Here is a 20,036-nt window from a genome sequence, read left to right on the forward strand (position 1 = left end):
AACGGAACTCCTTTCGCAAACAAGCAAGTACGGGAATTACTCGAAGAATATGGAATTAGGAAAGTCTTCTCCACCGTGTACTACCCCCAAGGGAACGGACAGGCTGAGAGTACCAACAAAACTCTGATCTGAATCCTCAGTTCGACAGTGCACGATAATCCTCGGACATGGCACGAACAACTTCCAATGGCACTCTGGGCGTATCAGACATCATCAAGAAGTTCCACTAGTGCCTCTCCCTACTCCCTCGTTTACGGCGCAGACGCCATCCTACCAGTAGAAGTTAAAATCCCATCAGCTAGGATTGCCGAAGCAAGTGGAGTTCGATGGGATGAAGCTGAAGCATTGAGCGCCAGAGTACCAGAATTGGACATTATAGATTCCAGAATATCCAAGGCATAAGAGCACGCACGAGCATACAGAAATAGGGTTTCCAGAGCATATAACAAAACAGTGAAGCCTCAGGTTTTTCAAGTGGTAGATTTGGTACTGAAGACTGCCAAACACATCCAACAAGACGCGTCCGCACCAAAATTCTCCGTAAAGTGGGAAGGGCCTTATATAGTAACGAAGGCGTACAACAGTGGGTACTACAAGGTCATTAAAGAAGACGGAGGAAAATTGGAAGCAGTCATCAACGGAAAGTGGCTTAAGGAATACTACACATGACCACCACCTCGCGCCCCGCAATATCACAAACAAGGATAGCCAGGCATCTTTACACTTTTCTTCCACATCTCAATTATCAAGTTCTTTTCCTTTGTTTGATTGAAGCGAATCAATAAAATTCTCTTATTCTTTCAAAAAAAAAAAACCCGATGCAAATAAAAAAGGGAGGGCAAAAACATGCTCAATACTCAGAAAGAAACCAAACATCTCACAACTACATAATACAGAAAAGCCCATCCAACAGATTGTAATCCCTCGAAAGCATCATCTTTAACCGGCTTTGATACCTTTCAATCCTACTCTTCAAGTTCCAGATTGACTCTTCCACCTTCTGTGACTCCATGGACATAGCTTTCTTCTATTCCAGAATAGCTTTCGTAGCAGGAACCACGCCAGCAAGAATACCGGCTCTGTCGACCTTCACAATAGTAAGACGATGTCGCAACCAACTAATGTTGAACTTCAGGGATTCACAGGTAGACACCATGTTCTCCCACTTTTGAATAGTTGGTTCCGCAACAGCACGTACATACATACTTTCCATTTCGGCGACTATTGGAAAGAGACAATTCACTGTGGAAACTAAAGCAGACGAACAATATTACACCACACTCCTGGTGGCGATGTGGCCATATATCCTCCATATATTTGTGTAAAGATTCACAAATTCTTTTCGCACTAGAAACCCACCGACGTTTCGGTAATTAGAGGAGAGATACCTCATGCGGGTTCCGAATGACAAACCTGCATTGGGATACTCATGACAAGAAATTCCTAAGTCAACGTTCTCCAGATCTGTAGCGGTTGGTGGGATCGGTCTCGAAGGAAAACGGGTAACCAAATCATCCTCATCAATGATGGTGACGCATGCTCCGACAGGATATCTCTACACAGAAGAAAAAACTTTTGTCATTCATCAGCAAACAATGAAACCTCTATCGGTCGACGAAAACATACCGGTATAATCTTCTTGACTCGAGTGTCCCGGATGGGGTAATTGTTGCAAGAGTCAGGCCTCACGCGTTTGACTAGAGGATCTAGCTGGCTCGAGGATGATTCACTTCTGATTGACATGATGAAGAGATACGGACTCAACAAGAGGAAATCTCTGTTGTAAAACGGGGAAGACGATGCCGCTTCTTCGGCATAAATACCGTGGAAACCCTAAAGGAAGAAAGAGAAACAGAGGCTGAGTAAACATAACGTGATTGCATCACGGCCGGGAAATCAGCCTCGTCTCCGCGCCAAGGCATGCCAACCATGCCAGCCGCACCACATGTGCCAATGGCATGCCGCGCCTAAGCCATGCCATGCCGGCCTTCCCTTCACCGCTTCCAAAACGAAGGTGTACGACAATCAACGGTCACCCTTCCATCTTAGATGCAAATCTCAGTCGTCCGAGGTCACCAACCAACGCATGGTAAGCTTTGGCCCAATGCCAAAACCCTAGTTTGGTCGCGCCTAAAACATGCCAGGGCATGCCGACCATGCCACATGTGTCAATGGCATGCCGCGCCATCCACCTTGCGGCGCTTAAGCCATGCCATGCCGGACTTCCCTTCACGGCTGCAAAAACGAAGGCGTGCGACAATCAACGGCCACCCTTCCATCTTAGATGCAAATCTCAGCCGTCCAAGGTCACCAACCGACGCATGGTAGCCTTTGGCCCAACGCCAAAACCCTAGTTTGGCCGCGCCTAAAACATGCCAAGGCATGCCGACCATACCACATGTTCCAATGGCATGACGCGCCAGCCACCTTACCGCGCCTAAGCCATGCCATGCCGGCCTTCCCTTCACGGCTGCCAAAACGAAGGCATGCGACAATCAACGACCACCCTTCCATCTTAGATGGAAATCTCAGCCTTCCAAGGTCACCAACTGACGCATGGTAACCTTTGGCCCAACGCCAAAACCCTAGTTTGGCCGTGCCTAAAACATGCCCAAGGCATGCCGACCATGCCACATGTGCCAATGGCATGCCGCGCCTAAGTCATGCCATGCCGTCCTTCACTTCACGGCTACCAAAATGAAGGCGTGCGACAATCAACGGCCACCCTTCCATCTTAGATGCAAATCTTAGTCGTCCAAGGTCACCAACCGACGCATGGTAACTTTTGGCCCAACGCCAAAACCCTAGTTTGGTCGCGCCTAAAACATTCCAAGGCATGCTGACCATGCCACATGTGCCAATGGCATGCCGCACCATCCACCTTGCCGCGCCTAAGCCATGCCATGCCGACCTTCCCTTCACGGCTGCCAAAACGAAGGCGTGCGACAATCAACGGCCACCCTTTCATATTAGATGCAAATCTCAGACGTCCAAGGTCACCAACCAACGCATGGTAACCTTTGGCCCAACGCCAAAACCCTAGTTTGGTCGTGCCGCGCCAGCCTCCTTGCGGTGCCTAACCCATGCCACGCCATCCTTCCCTTCACGGCTTCCAAAACGAAGTCTTGCGACAATCAACGGCCACCCTTCCATCTTAGATGCGAAATCTCGATCGTCGAAGGTCAGCACCGAGACGGCAAGTCTCCCTAGATCAACTTGCCAGACAACAAAAACATGCTACATGTTTTCCATGAAAACACTCGAGACATCAACACATGTCACAAACTGGGGGATGCTCATTGGGTATTCGTTTGGCAGTTTACAGCGTGCGGCGTACAATACGCCCGTTACAAGACAGTGGCATAAGGATGGGGCGGTTAGTAAATACAGGGAGTAATGGTAAAACGCTTTCTTTTATGGAACATCAATTCCAGGCGTTACCAGTTACCACCTCCTACCATTTACTCATCCGTTTTTCATTTCTTACGAGACCAGAGTACGTTTCACTTCGACTTGTATAAATAGGTCTTACCTATTTCCACCGAACAACAGGTTCTGGTCAGGAGCATACAACACTCAGAAAAATATTTGCTAGCTTTTCCATCTGTTAGCTTCCCACTTTCTGATACAAGTCGTAAAACAAATACTCTTCCAGAATCAACTATTCTAGTCTCAACACTCTCTTCGCTTCCCTACCCAAAACTAATCCTTCTCCTTCACTTTGTGACCGAAGCAAGTCTGGAACGACCATTTCTTGGTTTAGGCCGGATTTGTACAGATTGATCTCTCGAATCTAAAGTACTCCCTTGCAGTACATTGTTTAGGGTTAAATTTGTTTCTCACCCACAAACCCAAAATTACCAAAATCAACAGACACCATTTTCACCCTCAAACAGTAGGTTTCTTTGAAGTAGTTAAACTCGTGCTTTGTTAGGTTAAGTACTTCTCATGTGCTCGCCTGTATTCAAATTTCGTTTGGTATATAATTTCCTACCCCCCCCCCTCCCTTTTTTTTGTTGATTCATTTTGTTATGTGCAGAGCCTAATTGACTCGAGACTATCGGTGCGCTTCGTTAAGCCATGCACAGGGCCTAGCCGATTTAATGACTATTGGTGCACTTCATATTTGGTCGTGCATGGAACCTAGACGGACTCATATCTTATTTGGCACGCTTCATTAAGTCGTGTACTGGACCTAGCCGACCTCACGACTATTGGTGCACTTCATATTTAGTCGCGCACGGAACCTATCCAAACTCATAGCTACTAGATGCACTTCATTAAGTCGTGCATATGACCTATCCGACCTCACGGATATTGGTGCACTTCATATTTAGCCGCGTACATAACCTAGCCAGATTCATAGCTATTTGATGCATTTCATTGAATCATGCACGGGACCTAGCCGACCTTGCGACTATTGGTGCACTTCGTATTTAGTCGCGCACGGAACCTAGCCGGACTCATAGCTATTTGGTGTATTTTATTAAGTTATGCACGTGACCTAGCCGACCTTGAGGATATCGGTGCACTTCGTATTTAATCGCGCACGGAACCTAGACGGACTCATAGCTATTTGGTGCATTTCATTAAGTCATGCACGGGACCCAGCCGACCTTGCGTTTATTGGTGCACTGCATATCCAGTCATGCATAAAACTTAGTCAGATTCATGGCTTTCGGTACACTTCATTAAGCCGTGTACGGTGCCTAGCCAATTTCTTGGCTATTGGTGCATTTCATTCATGGCCATGCACATGACCTGCTCAGGGTGTATTTGTGCGAAATTTAAAATAGAAACTATTGTATTATTAGTACTAAGCCATCCGGTATACATCTAAACATTATGCATAATAAGCTTTTAGCCATTTACCGTTGATAGGGATGTTAACTCGGGATCCATTCATCCGTTTGGTATAGTAGTATCCGCTTTCCGTAACCTCATCAATCATGTAAGGACCTTCCTATTTAGCGGCAAATTTTCCAACTTTCGAATCCCGTTGAACATGCGAGGTGATATTAAGGATTATGTCACTCTTGGGAAAAACACGTTCCTTTAACTTTTGATTATAGTATCTTGCCGTCTTTAGCCTGTACTTATCTGTGAAGCGTTCGGCTTTGGCTCGTAGTTCCTCAATGGTATCAAGATGGCCAATCGGTTGACTTCATCCGGAGTAGCGAGTCTTGCCATTGCCACCCATGATGATGGGATGGCGATTTCCGCTGGTAAGATAACGTCCTCCCCATATGCCAAGGAATACGGGGAAGCTCCAGTTGAACTTCTTTTGGAGATGTGATACGCCCAGAACGTGAGTGGTAATTGCTCGTGCCAACTCCTGTGATGATCATGCACTACTCGACTCAATATTATCAACAATGTCTTATTTGTAGCTTCTGCCTGTCCATTCCCCTGAGGGTAATAGACAGTCGAGGTGTTAAATTTAATCTGTACTTATCCAGCAATTCCTTGGCATCCTTGTTGACAAAAGAAGTTCCATTGTCCGATTGGATGATCATTGGCACGCCAAACCGACATATAATATGTTCCTTGATGAATGTCACGATGGTTGCTCCCGGATAATCGCTCAGGGGAATGGCCTCTACCCATTTTGAGGAATACTCGGTTGCGATAACTATGTACTTGTGTCGCCCGGACGAGTTTGGACTTATCTGCCCGATGATATCAAGAGCCCAACTATGAAAGGGACAAGGAGTAACAACGTTGTATAACAATGTGTGTGGCTCTCGTGTTAGTGTTCTGTGGATTTGGCACTATTGACATTTCCGTACGTGCTCGGCAGTATCAAATTTCATTGTAGGCCAATAGAATCTGCCCTCGTAAAGTTGCAGGAAGAGTTTCTGCATGCCTTGATGTTCAGCGCTGTGAGATACATTCATTACTTCCTCCGCTTCCTCTTGTGATAGACATCGTAGCACCATATCCCCATAACTTCTCCTATATGGAATTCCTTTTTTGATGAAGAAACGGGAAGCTTTCCATTGGATTTTGAGTGCATCTTTCCTGTTTTGTGGTAGACGCTCGTGCTGGATAAAGTCTATGTACGGATGTCTCCAATCATCTATCTCTTCGCTACACACCTCCGCTTGTTGTGGCGGTGCTTGATAGTCATTGCACTTGTCTTATATTACTGCTGCTTGTGCTGCCATATTTGGCCAGTAGACTCCCATCCTTTGTAGACGTCGATATAATGGCATGCCCCCAGTTTGTCCACAAGATTCTTCGTGAACGCGGCTCAAAATCTCCTACGCCTCTATTTTCCCTACAAAATGCGAGAGGGAGCCTCCGACTGTTCGGTAGTACAGAGCTCCCCGTATCACGAAAAATTGTTTTAACAACTTAGTGGGTAGCGTCTTCTCGTCCGTACTCCTGGTCAAATCTTCGATGTAGGTCATCCTCCAGTCGTCCTTTTGGTCGAGCGTCGCGCCTTCTCTCCATGTGCTTGGCACCGTTATATTTTTAATCACTATCGTGCCTTTGTCCACTTCATTTAATTGCATCTTTGCAGCGAGAGTAGCCAGTGCATCCACATGCCGATTGGTAGATCGTCATGTGTGTTCAATGATAGTACTCCTCCTTTTATCTATCAATTCTTGGACTTCCGCACGATAAAGATCTAGATGAGCCTCTTTGACTTGGAACTCTCCTGATATTTGATTAGTTACAAGCTTCGAATCTCCTTTCATGTCAACCGCGCCCAAATTGAGTTCCTCGGCCATGTGTAGTCATAGGATGATCGCCTCGTATTCCGCCACATTGTTGCTACACTCAAAATCCAATTTAAATGCAAACGATAATAAATCATGTGGGGGGGTTTCAAATACTATGTCGGATTCTCCATGGGAACCGTATGACGATCCATCAAAGAACATTGCTCATCGCTCTTCCGCTTCAGCTTCCGCAATTTCGCCTGGTATTTCGTCGCTTATCTCGGTCGCATCTATCTCTGGGAAAGCGACTAGCAAATCTGCAAATGCTTTCCCTCGGACTCCTCTGGGTCGTTTGTACTTTAATTCGAACTAGGATAGCTGCAGCAACCATCGAGTTGTTCTTCCGGATAGGACCGGCTTTGTCGCCAAATAGGCTATCGGATTGGCCGCTTCTACCACTATGGTTTCATGCGCTAGTAAGTATGAGAGTAATTTTTGTGTGGCGTATATGAGCGCTAGACATGCCTGTTCCACCTTTGGATATCTGAATTCCGCGTCTCTGAGGCTGCGACTGACGTATTGAATCGGCCGAAGCTGATCGTTGCCCAAATCCCGTGCTAACAAAGCTCCGATCGCTAGACTGGTGGATGTTGTATCTAAGTAGAGCGGCTCTCCATTGATTGGTGGTCGCAAGACTCACATGTTGATTAAACATTCCTTGAGTTTTTGAAATGCTCGCTCCTGCTCTTCTCCCCATTCATATGGTTTGTTTTTCTTTAGCAGCGGTAGGAAAGCGGATAACAACTGAGCTAATCCTGGGATGAATCTCAGATCACCTCTTTTTCAGGGAGAGCTAATGCTTATGACACCTTTACAATAAAATTTTGCAATTCCTTCACGTTCATGGGTGGCCTTATGGTGGTTATCGCTTCTACCTTGTCTGGGTCGATGTGTATCCCTTCATTTGTTACAACGAACCCTAGAAACTTTCCAAAAGTGACACTGAAGGCGCATTTTTTTTACGGGATTCATCTTCAACTGGTACTTCCTGCATCTTTCAAAGACGCGCTTCAGATGATTCAGATGGTCTTCTCGCGCTTTAGACTTTATCACAATATCATCAATGTAGACTTCCATTATCTGGTGCATTAAGTCGTGAAAGATGGCTACCATCGCCCGTTGGTAGGTCGCGCTAGCATTCTTCAATCTGAAAGGCATTACGACGTAGTAAAAATTTTCATATGGTATTTGAAAGGCCGTTTGGTAAGCGTCTTCAACCGCCATCCAGATTTGGCTGTACCCGCTGAAGTCATCCATGAAGGAGAACATTCCATTTCCGCATGTATTATTCACCATCACATCTATGTTCGATACTGGAAAATTGTCTTTTGGGCAGGTTCGGTTTAGATCTCGGTAATCAATGCAACACCGGACCTTCCCATTTTTCTTTATTAATGGATAGCTCTATCTTTTCCGGAAAATTGCGACTCATTTGTTTTACCGGCTTGTACTCGAGTGAAACACTTAGGTTGTGCACTATCAAGATGTTGTCTAAGCCTGACATTTCATCATATGTGAACGCAAACACGTCTTGATACTCGCGAAGTAATTCGATCATCCAACTTCGTTCTCCCTTTTCTAGAAGTTTACTGATTCGCACGCAACGAGGGTGATCCGCAGAACCTAAGTTTATTTCTTCCAATCCGTCAACGGTTGGGTCGATTTTGATTTCTTCCTCGGGAAGCCTTTCCATCATGTCTTCTCTTGTCATTAGTAAATCCACTTCCTCTTGTAGTTATGTTACTGGGCCGCCTCTATCATTTCTTCGTCTACTGACGACATGGCACAATGATGTTGAGATTGAGAGGCTTCCCGGATAATTGCTATAAACGATGGACATTCCCCCTTCTGGTCGAGATAAACACTTGAATTGACTTTATTTTGCTTCGAAAACAACTCTCTTGCTTCCCACTACTGGTCTCATCCGTGCAGGGATAAACACCGATTTGTTCTTTCCTTTAGGTTGATCTGCTGGTTGGAATTCTTCCCACTTGGGAAGCGGTGTTAAACGCTCTGACTGCTCCGCTTGATCTAAGACAGTTGTATATAGAATACTGCATCATCCATATAGGCTTCCTCCGGTCCAAAAGGGTTGCTCATTGTGGGGATCTTGTATTGTCTTCCTCCGATGTTGGTCTTAACACATTGATGATATGTAAATGCTACTACTTTGTGGTTAAAGATCCATCCTCGACCGAGCAGTACATGAAATGCGGTATCATCTTCAAGGACGTGGAACGGAGTAAGCGCTCATATTGGTATGATCTTCATCATTAAGTTCAATATACCCATCGTAGTTTGGGTTTGTCCTCCGAATCCTCTTACAGTCATCGCTCGCATCTTGATGGCGGACCTTTGTATTCCCAACAATTCTTCCAATGTATGCATATAAATCAGATTAAGTGAAGCTCCTCCATCAATGAAAGCTCGCTTGAGGGGTTGTTTACTAATAAGCGCCATCAGATACAGGGGGCGGAGGTGCTCTCCGGGGTAACATATATCCTTGTTTGTGAAAACGATCGCTTCTTTGGGCATCAGATCGTAGGGTTTCCCGGAAGCGATTGTAGTGAGGGCTTTGGATGCTTCTCAGATATGGTTCTCGCTGAAACCTAGGGAGTCGAAAAATTGTTAAGACAGGATCGTTTGAGAAAACTTACTAGCAACGCCATTGGTATCCGGATAATCTATGTTTTCAGATGCTTTGCAAGCTTCCTCTCCTTCCGTATCTTCTCAAGGTCTCCAAGTTTCTCCATCTTTGGGATCATGTGAGACCATCATAAACTGATGTTGAGGGAGCGGGTCATTATTAATGCTCTGCTCTCCTACTTACAATTCTCCCCTGGATCGCTTTCTTTGAACGATGTAGCGGACGAAAAACATTTCACAGTCGGATGATGTATCCTTCTATGATAATGACAATAACGCTCATGCATCTTATCTATCGCAGTGGGTTCGGTAGACACTGGTGGTAGGTTCTCTTCTTTATTGGCCACCCACTGCTTTAAAAGTCCCACTATCTGCTCCTTGCTACATGGTAGATTTGGTGGCGGGTTAGGTCTTCCTTCGTCCGCTCTTCCTCATCTTCTTTCGGATTGCCCACGATAGGAGCCAAAAGAGACTCCTCCTTTTCCTCTCTCATTAAACTGCGGTTGATCGTTAAAAGCTGGTGAGGGTGCTGCATTAACAGAGTGTTTCTGCCAAGTATGTATGACTCCACCCGAGTGTATAGATCCGCTCCACGAAGGTTTGAACTTGAAATTGGTAAGGTTTATCCGGAATACAACATCCATTCCTCTAATGCAAATCTCTACTAGTCGCTCCTCCGCTATATCCTCATGGCCGGTATTTCAGCGTAAATTCCCGGAAATGAGTGATGTACTTTCCGATTTCCTCTCATACCCTTTGGGTGCATCTCCCTAAATCAATTGATGTGACCCTTCTTTGATCAAAGTAAAATTTCTTCAGAAAAAACTGCACCATAACGGACCATGAATTAACACTTCCGGGTTTTAATTTGTCATACCAAGTAAAAGCATTGTCTGTTAGTGACTTTGGGAACTCTAGCATGCAGAGGCTCTCATCTTGAGCATAAGCATTTATTGCCGATATAAAACGATGTATATGCTCCCGTGCATTTCCTTTTCCTCCATATGTTTTGAACTTTGGTAATGTATAATCTTTAGGGTATGAATAATCAGCAACTTCCGCGGGGTATGGCGATTCCAGTGAATCATAAGCGTCAAGTTTCATCACCCGATAATTGGTTTCCAAGAATTTAACTATGGCATCCTCCGTCATTCCTTGAGCGGCGCTTTTCATGCTCACTGCTCTTGAAGTTATCGCGTTCTGCTCTCTTGCCCGCTTCAAAAGTCCACGTAATTCTTGTTGTTTCTTAAGAGACACGTCTAACTCCTTTTGCATTTCGGACATATCCCGCTCACTCGTTTCAGCAACAGTCTTCCCTTTTGAGGTATCCGCCTGTTTCTGTGATGCTTCCGCGTTGTGTGAAGTGTCCTCTTTCTTATGGGAGTCTCCGACACCTTGTACAATTGGTGTAGTAACTACTGATCTGACTCGTACTTCTTCGTCGCTTTCCTCTTGTGCATTCTCTATCACGACTTCGTCTAAGTTTGGTAGGACTCTGCCCGCTGATGCCTCTTGACTCACACCTGGGAGTATCATGCTGGAAAAGAAAAAAATTGCATGTTCTGATACCATATTTAAGTCCATGGGCCTAACTCACCTCGAAAACCGTCTTACAAGGTCTGGGTTTCCAAAGGATTATAAATTGCAGAATCTTAGATAATACACACGATGTGGGACTAATAATCTCAACACGCTCCTTCACATGTAGCCTCGTTGGGTCTAAAACGTGGACAATAAATTAGGTGACGCGGGGTAAAGTGCGATCAAATGGCTCGTCACAAATAATCTGCTTTGAGATGTTAAAGTCCATGAGCTTAACTAACCTCGAAAACTGGCTTGCAAGGTTAGGGTTGCTCGATGCTTATAAACTACAAGATCTTACATAACCCATACAGTATGGGACTAATAAACTTAGCAAACATGATTGTGAATGTACTTAAGGAAAAATTTAAAAAACAAAAAAAAATATCTATATTTTGTAACGATGATGAATGAGACACTTAGTCATTTGGTTGTTGAAAACTTGAAAACCAAGTTGTTTTACTTAGAATGGATTTAGATCGGCACCGACTGTGAAATGAAATTATTGAACCTGTTTAAGCCATATATATACATACATATGTATGTATGTATGTATGTATGTATGATTTACAAAAGATGATTATGTTTGGCTAATGAGATTGTTTGTGTGGGAATGCTCCCAAAAATAGTTTAGCTATGTCATTAAAAAGGTGAACTGGTTGAAGAAAGAGGATACTCGTTTTTTGATTGAGTTCTATGTTGCTGGAGTTTTTGGGCAGACGAGAGAAGAATGAGAGCTAACCATGTGGGATTATGGCGGAAAACGCAAGTGAAAGGAGGAAGGATTCTATTGTCAACAAAAACAAAATCTCTATACTTTTTCTTGTTATTTATTTTTGTGGATTTTAAGAAATTCATCACCATGTTTTGCTAAGAATTGTAACTAGGATTTTCTAGTGAAAACCACTTGGACTATTATATATTTCTAATTGAATTGTATACATCAATAAGCTATTATGATTTAAAAAATATAGTTATTGAATTTTATTTAATGATTAATCGAAAAATCAGTTATTGCTTCGACGATTTCGGAAACTCATGCGGGTATCGATAGTTTGCAAATGTTCATTAGTTCCCTCAGACTAATATGTTGCCGACCCTTTTCACCTATCAATAAGATACGAACATGATATTGGCGAGAGCAGTTAATATTCTTTTACAAGAGTAACATATTATTGTGTTGTTGGATTGAAAACATACACCAGATAATCGACAATGTCATTAGGTACATATAAATATACCAAACCATCGCAAGAACTGGTTATAAGATCTTGGTTTTAATATGTTTTATTCAGCGGAGTATGCTCCATCTTAATTTTCATGTAACCGTATTTATCTTAGAGCAATCACTACTTGTAATCACCGAGGTCTCTATAAGTTGCGAGTTTTAGTTCCCAGATGAAGTAACCAAGAAATTAAGGGAGTCCACTAGGTACGTTCTATCAGAAAGAAGCCTTTTCTATGCTATACATATTATGTTGCATTGAGCCACACACATATGTTTTCTCTAAATAGTATCATACCGTAGCTCAAAAAACATTTTGTCGAGTTATGGTGAGTATTTTAAAGAAATACCATATTGAGCATGTTTTTGACGATTATTTAAAAGAAAGACCAATTGTATTTATTAAACGAGTATCCCCTTTCTTCAACCGGTTCACCTTTTTAATGACACAACTAAACTATTTGTGGGAACATTCCCACATAAACAAGCTCATTAGCCAAACGGAGTTTTTGGGCAGACGAGAAAAGAATGAGAACTAACTATGGGGGCTTATGGTGACAAACTCAAGAGAAATGAGGAAGGATTCTATTGTCGACAACAATAAAATCTTTATATTTCTTCTTGTTGTTATTTTTATGGATTTTAAGAAACTTATCACCATGTTTTGCTAAAATTTGTAAGTAGGTTTCACAGTGAAAACCATTTGGTCTATTATCTATTTTTAATTGAATTATATACATCAATAGGCTATTATGATTTAAAAAATACAGTTCTTGAATTTCGTTAAATAAATAATCGAATAATCAGTTATTGCTTTGCCAGTTTCGGAAACTCATGCGAATATCGATAGTTTGCAAATGTTAATTAATTCCCTCATACTAATATGTTGTCAACCTTTTTCACCTAACAATAAGATACAAACATGATACCGGCGAGAGCAGTTAATATTTTTTTTACAAGAGTAACATATTATTATGTTGTTGAATTGAAAACATACATCAGATAATCGACAATATCATTAGGTACATAGAAATATACCAAACCATCGCAAGAACCGGTTGTAGGATCTTGGTTTTAATACGATTTACTCAACAGAGCATGCTCCATCTTAATTGTCATGTAACCGTGCTTATCTTAGAGAAATCACTACTTATAATCATTGAGGATTCTATAAGTTGCGAGTTTTAGTTCCCAGATGAAGTAACCAACAGATTAAGGGAGTCCACTAGGTCCGTTCAATCAGAAAGGAGTCTTTTCTATGCTCTGCATATTATGTTGCATTGAGCCACACATATAGGTTTTCTGTAAACATTATTCTATCATAGCTCTAAAAACCTTTTGCCTAGTTATTGTGGGTATTTAAAAGAAAGACCATATTGAACATGGGTTTGCCGATTAACTAAAAGAAAGACCGTATTGTATTTGTTTCAATATTTTTACAATATCTTTGTAAAACCACCATATACTAGTTAAGAAAAAACATTTTCATGGTCATGCGGACTCCTAGATGTCACATTTTTATTTAACGATATTATATAGAAAATCGTTTTTCATACTGTTTTAACGTTATCGCGACCATTATTTTCCTACATAAACTTTATAATGACCGTTAGATCCGTCATGCATGTATCTTCATATGAAACGTTTTTTTTTAACCAATGTTTTCAATGTTATTGTTACCACAACATTTTTTTTCTTTGATGACCTAAACTAGTAGTCCCTAGACTACATCCAAACTCCTTAAATTAAAGTGGATTTTAACAATTACAGGGTTCGAACCCCTATCAGACCATTTGTTACCACCAGACCACTTGTTACCACAACCTTCACGGCCAATGTTTTCTTTTGTTAACACTGTAAAGACCGTTATACTCGTTATGCAGCAAAACTTCTTTGTACTTTTTTTATTTCAAAATAATGGGCTTGTTTCGTGTAACGTTTTCTTCACCCAAAAAAACCTGTGTGATAGCATCATCCATCCAATCAAAAACGGAAAAGAAAACCTACTCCTCCTGCAAATACAACTTCCACATCCGAATCCTACATGAAATAACATCCGCTACCAAAAATTCCACAGAAGAAATTACCGCTACCCAAAAATCGACCATATGAATAGTAAAAAACTCCAGCGATTTCCAAGGTGTGCCCTTGAAGTCGAAATCTGTCTTTTATTTTCTCTTCATAATTTCTCTGATCCTCTCTCTCTCTTTCTCACCTTCTTCTTCTTCCCTAATCGAGTTTACCTCCGGTGACCCCTTCCCATCTCCGTCAAGGGGTCGCCTTCTTCATCCTCCCCATTAAACAGATCAAAGGAGAAACCCTACAATTCCTTCAAATTCAAAACTCAAAAAACAAAAAAAAATCAGAAAAAAATAATTTGTAATTCAATTTTGATTTGATTTGTCGAAGAGATGGCAGGAGAGATGGATGGAGAAGGAATTGATGGAGTACGTATGTCATGGAATGTTTGGCCGAGATCTAAAGTTGAAGCAAGTAAATGTGTGATTCCAATCGCAGCTTCAATTTCACCGATCTGGCATCATAAGGATATACCTAATCTTCCTTATTTACCATTAAGATGTAAATCGTGTTCATGCATCTTAAATCCCTATTGTCGTGTTGATTTTATTGTTAAAATATGGATCTGTCCATTTTGTTTCCAGAGAAATCAATTCCCACCTCATTATTCATCCATTTCTGAACAGAATGTTCCCGCTGAACTATACCCTCAATATACCACTGTTGAATATAATCTCCAACAACAATTTCAACAAAACCCTAATGATCCTGCGTCTGGGTCTGCTCCACCACCTGTGTTTTTGTTTGTACTAGATACGTGTTTGATTGAAGAAGAGCTTGATTTTGTGAAATCGGCTTTGAAAAGAGCAATTGGGTTGTTGCCTGAGCATGCTTTGGTTGGGTTTGTATCGTTTGGTACACAAGTTCAAGTACATGAGTTAGGGTTTGCGGATCTGTCTAAAGTGTATGTTTTTCGTGGTACAAAAGAGATTACCAAAGAACAGATTTTGGATCAATTGGGTTTAAGTCTTTCAGCTCAAAGAGGAGCTGCTCCTGGGGGTCCTGGATTTCCTCAAAGGGGGGCTGTTGGTAATGGGGTTGTGGCCAATGCGGGTGTTAGTCGATTCTTGTTGCCTGCATCTGATTGCGAATACACCCTTAATTCAGTAAGTCAATTTTTGACAGCTAGATTTGTAGGTTATGGAAAAACTTCTTTTGGGTTAATTTGGAAGAAATGTGGTTTGATTGTAGTGGTTAATTGTTGTTAATATTTGAATTTCAGGTATTGGACGAATTGCAACCAGATCAATGGCCAGTTCAACCAGGTCACCGAGCAGCACGATGCACAGGTGTAGCGCTAAGTGTTGCAGTGGGTCTGTTAGGAGCTTGCTTGCCTGGAACTGGTGCGCGCATTATTGCATTAGTCGGTGGGCCATGTACTGAAGGCCCTGGCACTGTAAGTCTTATAAATCCTCCTTGTGTGCGTGTTATGATCAAATGAATTTTGGAACTTGGATTCTATATTCTGAGTACTGAGTGAACTCAAATGTAAAATTTCCCAATGTTTAAGCAACATTTTGCTGATAATCATTAACGTTACAACTTTTGTGGTCAACAGATTGTGTCAAAAGAGTTGTCTGAACCAGTGCGTTCACACAAAGATCTTGACAAGGATGCAGCACCACATTTCCGTAAAGCTGTCAAGTTTTATGAAAATCTCGCCAAACAGCTTGTTACTCAGGGACACGTTTTAGACCTTTATGCTTCTGCACTTGATCAGGTTTGTTGCCGCATTCCTGTGACTATCTTCTAGTATTTAATTTTTTGGCTACCTGCGAGTAATAAACACTTGTACACAAGCAGCTGGTCTTTACTTTACTTATGTCTAAGTTTTTTACATATTTGCTTTATTAATGGAAACAGAATTATCATGTTCTATAATTTCATCTATGTTTAGTGTTTAAGAAGGTAGTTAATGGTACCTGTGTTCTTCTCCCATATCTTTCGGTAAATAATAATTGGTCCTCTCCATTGTTTAGTTTTCCCCCCCAACAGATTGCTTCATTTGATAAGATATGGTTCTTTAGTTGTAGTTCTTAAAATGGATTCTATGCGTTGACACTTTAACTTGTGGAGTTGCGGTGTCCTGATTTTAATCTCGTCTATTTATTAGATTATATCCAAAAAATAATAATTTCTGGGTATCACATGAGATGTTTGATTATATCCAAAAAAAACTTCTGGGAATAGGTTTATGCGGTACATCAGAAGCCTTGGAATATATATGTTTAATTTCACTCGACATGGTTGAATACTTCTACTTCTATATAGCTGAAAGATGATTTTTAGTTCGAATGTCATACATAACATTTTGATTATAATTGTTTATCAGGTCGGGGTTGCAGAGATGAAAGTTGCTGTTGAGAGAACGGGCGGCCTTGTTGTTTTGGCTGAAAGCTTTGGACATTCTGTATTTAAAGACTCCTTCAAACGCATGTTTGAGGAGGGAGAACAATCACTTGGCCTTTCTTTCAAGTGAGTTTTCTCTGAATGATACACCGATTGCCTGTCTGAGAAAGTGCCTGGAGATATTTTATGTTATTCGTTATAATTTTTGCTGGAAGAGCATGATTGAACTCAATTAAGAGTGAAACTTTCTCTGATGATCCCTCAATGAGTAGTATAGCCAAGTGAACAACCAATCTTTTTCCTTTGTTTTTTGATTTTCAATATTTCTTCCTTTTAAGTTCTTTAGTTTTTGGCTATTCTTTCATCTTTCTGCTGGACATTATGGAGCTTGGGAGTTGTTTTGTTTATCCTTTATGTTATTATAATAACCTCTGTGCATTATCACAGTGGGAACCTCGAGATCAGTTGTTCGAAGGAAATCAAAATCCAGGGAATCATCGGACCTTGCACATCTTTGGAGAAGGTTGTGATCTGCTCTTTTTGGATATGATATTAAGAACATGTTTTTTCTATCTGGAATTCAAACTAATTTTCTTAATGGCAAGACAACCTTAACTGATTACGCCAAGTTTTGCAGAAAGGGCCAGCAGTTTCCGATACGGTCATTGGGCAGGGAAACACAACATCATGGAAGATCTGTGGCCTGGACAAGACTACATGCTTTACAGTTTTCTTTGATGTTTCACCAACTGATCGATCAAACCCACAAGGAACTGCAAATCCCCAATTGTACCTACAGTTTCTAACAAGGTACACCAAGTGTTTTCATCAAGGAGCTGTTGTTCATGTATTTCTATGCTTGTTTATGTTTCCTACTTAGTGTTGACTGCATCTCATGTATGACTGTAGTTATCAGAATCCTGAGGGTCAATTGAGGCTACGTGTGACTACAGTTACAAGAAAGTGGGTCGATAGTGCTGTTAGTACAGAGGTAAGGTGCAAGAATTTCAAGGCTTCAGTTAACACTTTTTGGCCTTGAAACTTTTATTTTTCGCATGCTTCTAAGTTCTGTATGTTGTTGCTTGTCTTGATTACTGTTCTTCTTAATTTCTCGAAGTTATCTTTGTAATATCATTGTTTATTCTTTTGATCCTAAGAATTATTGTCTTTACAGGAATTGGTAGAAGGATTTGACCAAGAGGCTGCTGCAGTTATCATGGCAAGGTTAACTTCTCTTAAAATGGAGATGGAGGTACTTATCAGTTGTAATTGATTTTGTTGTTTGGTGGTGCTTATGCTAAATATTGATTAGGGTTTTCACACTAGGTTCTCATGTTTCCATACCTGTCAAGATTATCTAGTCCATCATTTCCAAACATATACACCAGGATAGACTGGAAATGTTGAAGTCAAATATTCAACCTGAATAACAATCAGAAGGTTATAGTTGATTAGGCTAGTTACTGTTTGGGTACGTGTTGGTTTTGCTAATAGCTAATCTGGTTGATTCGTACCTTTTCTGTGGAACAAGAACCAATTCAATTGTCAAATTAGAAGTGTTTTCCTTTAATAGTTTGTATGCATCTATTATTTTTTCCGACATAAGTTTAAAATCACACTTCTTTTTCTCTCTGTAGGAAGAGTTCGATGCGACGAGATGGATAGATCGATCTCTTATACGTCTCTGTTCCAGATTTGGTGACTACAGGAAGGATGACCCGACTTCTTTTACATTAAATCCTTCTTTCTCAATATTTCCGCAGTTCATGTTTAACCTGAGGCGCTCGCAGTTTGTACAGGTGACTCATGGAAGGTTTTTTTTGTAAATTAATTATGATCTTTAAATGAAGGCGATTAAGCATTCGTTGTACAGCAACATCTCTCTGAATTTTTTCTTTCAAAACTCTTATACAGGTCTTCAACAACAGTCCTGACGAGACAGCTTATTTCCGTATGTTGTTAAACCGGGAGTGTATTAAAAATTCTGTGGTCATGATTCAACCATCACTTCTTTCTTATTCATTTAACATGGGAGCTACACCGGCATTGCTCGATGTATCTTCTATTGCTGCCGATAGGATCCTCTTGTTGGATGCATATTTCAGCGTGGTTGTCTTCCATGGGATGACTATAGCTCAGTGGCGTAACTCTGGGTACCATCATCAGCCAGAACACCAGGTATTCCCTATATCATGCTGAAGATTTTTTCTATCAAGTGGTTACTCATCTGATTCAGTGACGTCCGAGTTCTCCAAAAACCAAAACAACTGTCAACCATTTACTCTCACCGTTCTCAAGTATAAGCATATCAGTGCATTTAGAAAAAAACATGCTCTTCTGATTAGAGTTTCAGGACGCAATTAACACGTAAAGAACAGTTAATTAAACATAACAGAAGAGAAATGCAATTAAACATAACAGAAGAGAAATGCAAAATCTGTTTGCAAATTTGGTCATACTTTCTTTTTCCAACAAAATATTCTTGTGTTCTTTCTGAAACTGAACTTAGAGGTCTTACAAAATGCATGCATAGATTGAATTTTTTTTCCCCAAGAAATTTTAGTCTGTTTATGTTCCATTAGCAAGTTGGCGTGATGTGTTTCGCTTTGGAGTGCTAATCTTACAAAAATGAGTAAGCTTAATGCTGTTGTCATGTTGGTGATCATAATGTTTCTCTTATCCTTCTATCTGTTCTGCAGGCATTTGCCCAATTTCTGCAAGCTCCTCAAGAGGAAGCACAATATATCGTCCACGAGAGATATCCCGTCCCAAGACTGGTGGTTTGTGATCAGCATGGCTCCCAGGTCTGTATTTCATCCATGTCTTGTTGATAAATTGTTGTTACTTTTCTCTCTATACTCATCTTCCATGGTAATGGGTGCAGCTAAACTCCAGGATCTGTTTTCACACTGTACATTCTCTCTCTGTTTCAGGCAAGGTTCTTGTTGGCGAGATTGAACCCGTCAGCTACATACAACTCCCAACATGATGTTGCTGCTGGTTCAGATGTAATTTTCACGGATGATGTCAGTCTACAAGTGTTCTTTGAGCATCTCCAGAGGCTGGCAGTGCAGTCGTAAGCATATTAGAAAAGAGTTTATATAGAATTTGTTTTTGGGATCTCAATGTGGTGGAAATACTTTTTGGGAGTGAGATTTTTCAGTCTTTCCCCCACTTCTGTTTCTCTTTTTTTAATTGGCCGATGTAGGAGGCCTTTATATGGTGATCAGATAATTGCATCTGTCAGTCACGATTTGTGTCCTCAATTTTTTCAGCCTTGTTCAATTCCATTAAGTTCAAGTGAATTAGATAAAAAATTCAACTAATCAAAACAAGTTTTTCTTCAGTAACAGATTGATTCTAATATAGCGGTCTAAGCACATTGTTTGTTTCTTCTGACTCGTCTGGCTCATTATGTTTGTTTCTTT

The 20,036-nt window shown here is 41.2% G+C and overlaps 1 protein-coding gene across 1 annotated transcript; it reads left to right on the forward strand.

Annotated features, from left to right (window-relative positions):
- The first annotated feature begins 14,359 nt into the window (after positions 1-14,359).
- LOC113282857 (protein transport protein SEC23-like) lies at positions 14,360-20,004 on the forward strand. Its single transcript, XM_026531963.1, has 12 exons — positions 14,360-15,365; positions 15,482-15,655; positions 15,818-15,979; positions 16,592-16,734; positions 17,056-17,131; positions 17,246-17,418; positions 17,518-17,599; positions 17,783-17,860; positions 18,246-18,407; positions 18,523-18,786; positions 19,308-19,412; positions 19,542-20,004. The coding sequence occupies exons 1-12, from the start codon at positions 14,592-14,594 to the stop codon at positions 19,686-19,688; spliced, it is 2,340 nt and encodes a 779-aa protein (XP_026387748.1). The 5' UTR covers positions 14,360-14,591; the 3' UTR covers positions 19,689-20,004.
- The last annotated feature ends 32 nt before the right edge of the window (positions 20,005-20,036 follow it).

Source organism: Papaver somniferum, chromosome 5 (genome assembly GCF_003573695.1).
Source record: "Papaver somniferum cultivar HN1 chromosome 5, ASM357369v1, whole genome shotgun sequence".
In the NCBI taxonomy this organism is placed as follows: Eukaryota; Viridiplantae; Streptophyta; class Magnoliopsida; order Ranunculales; family Papaveraceae; genus Papaver; species Papaver somniferum.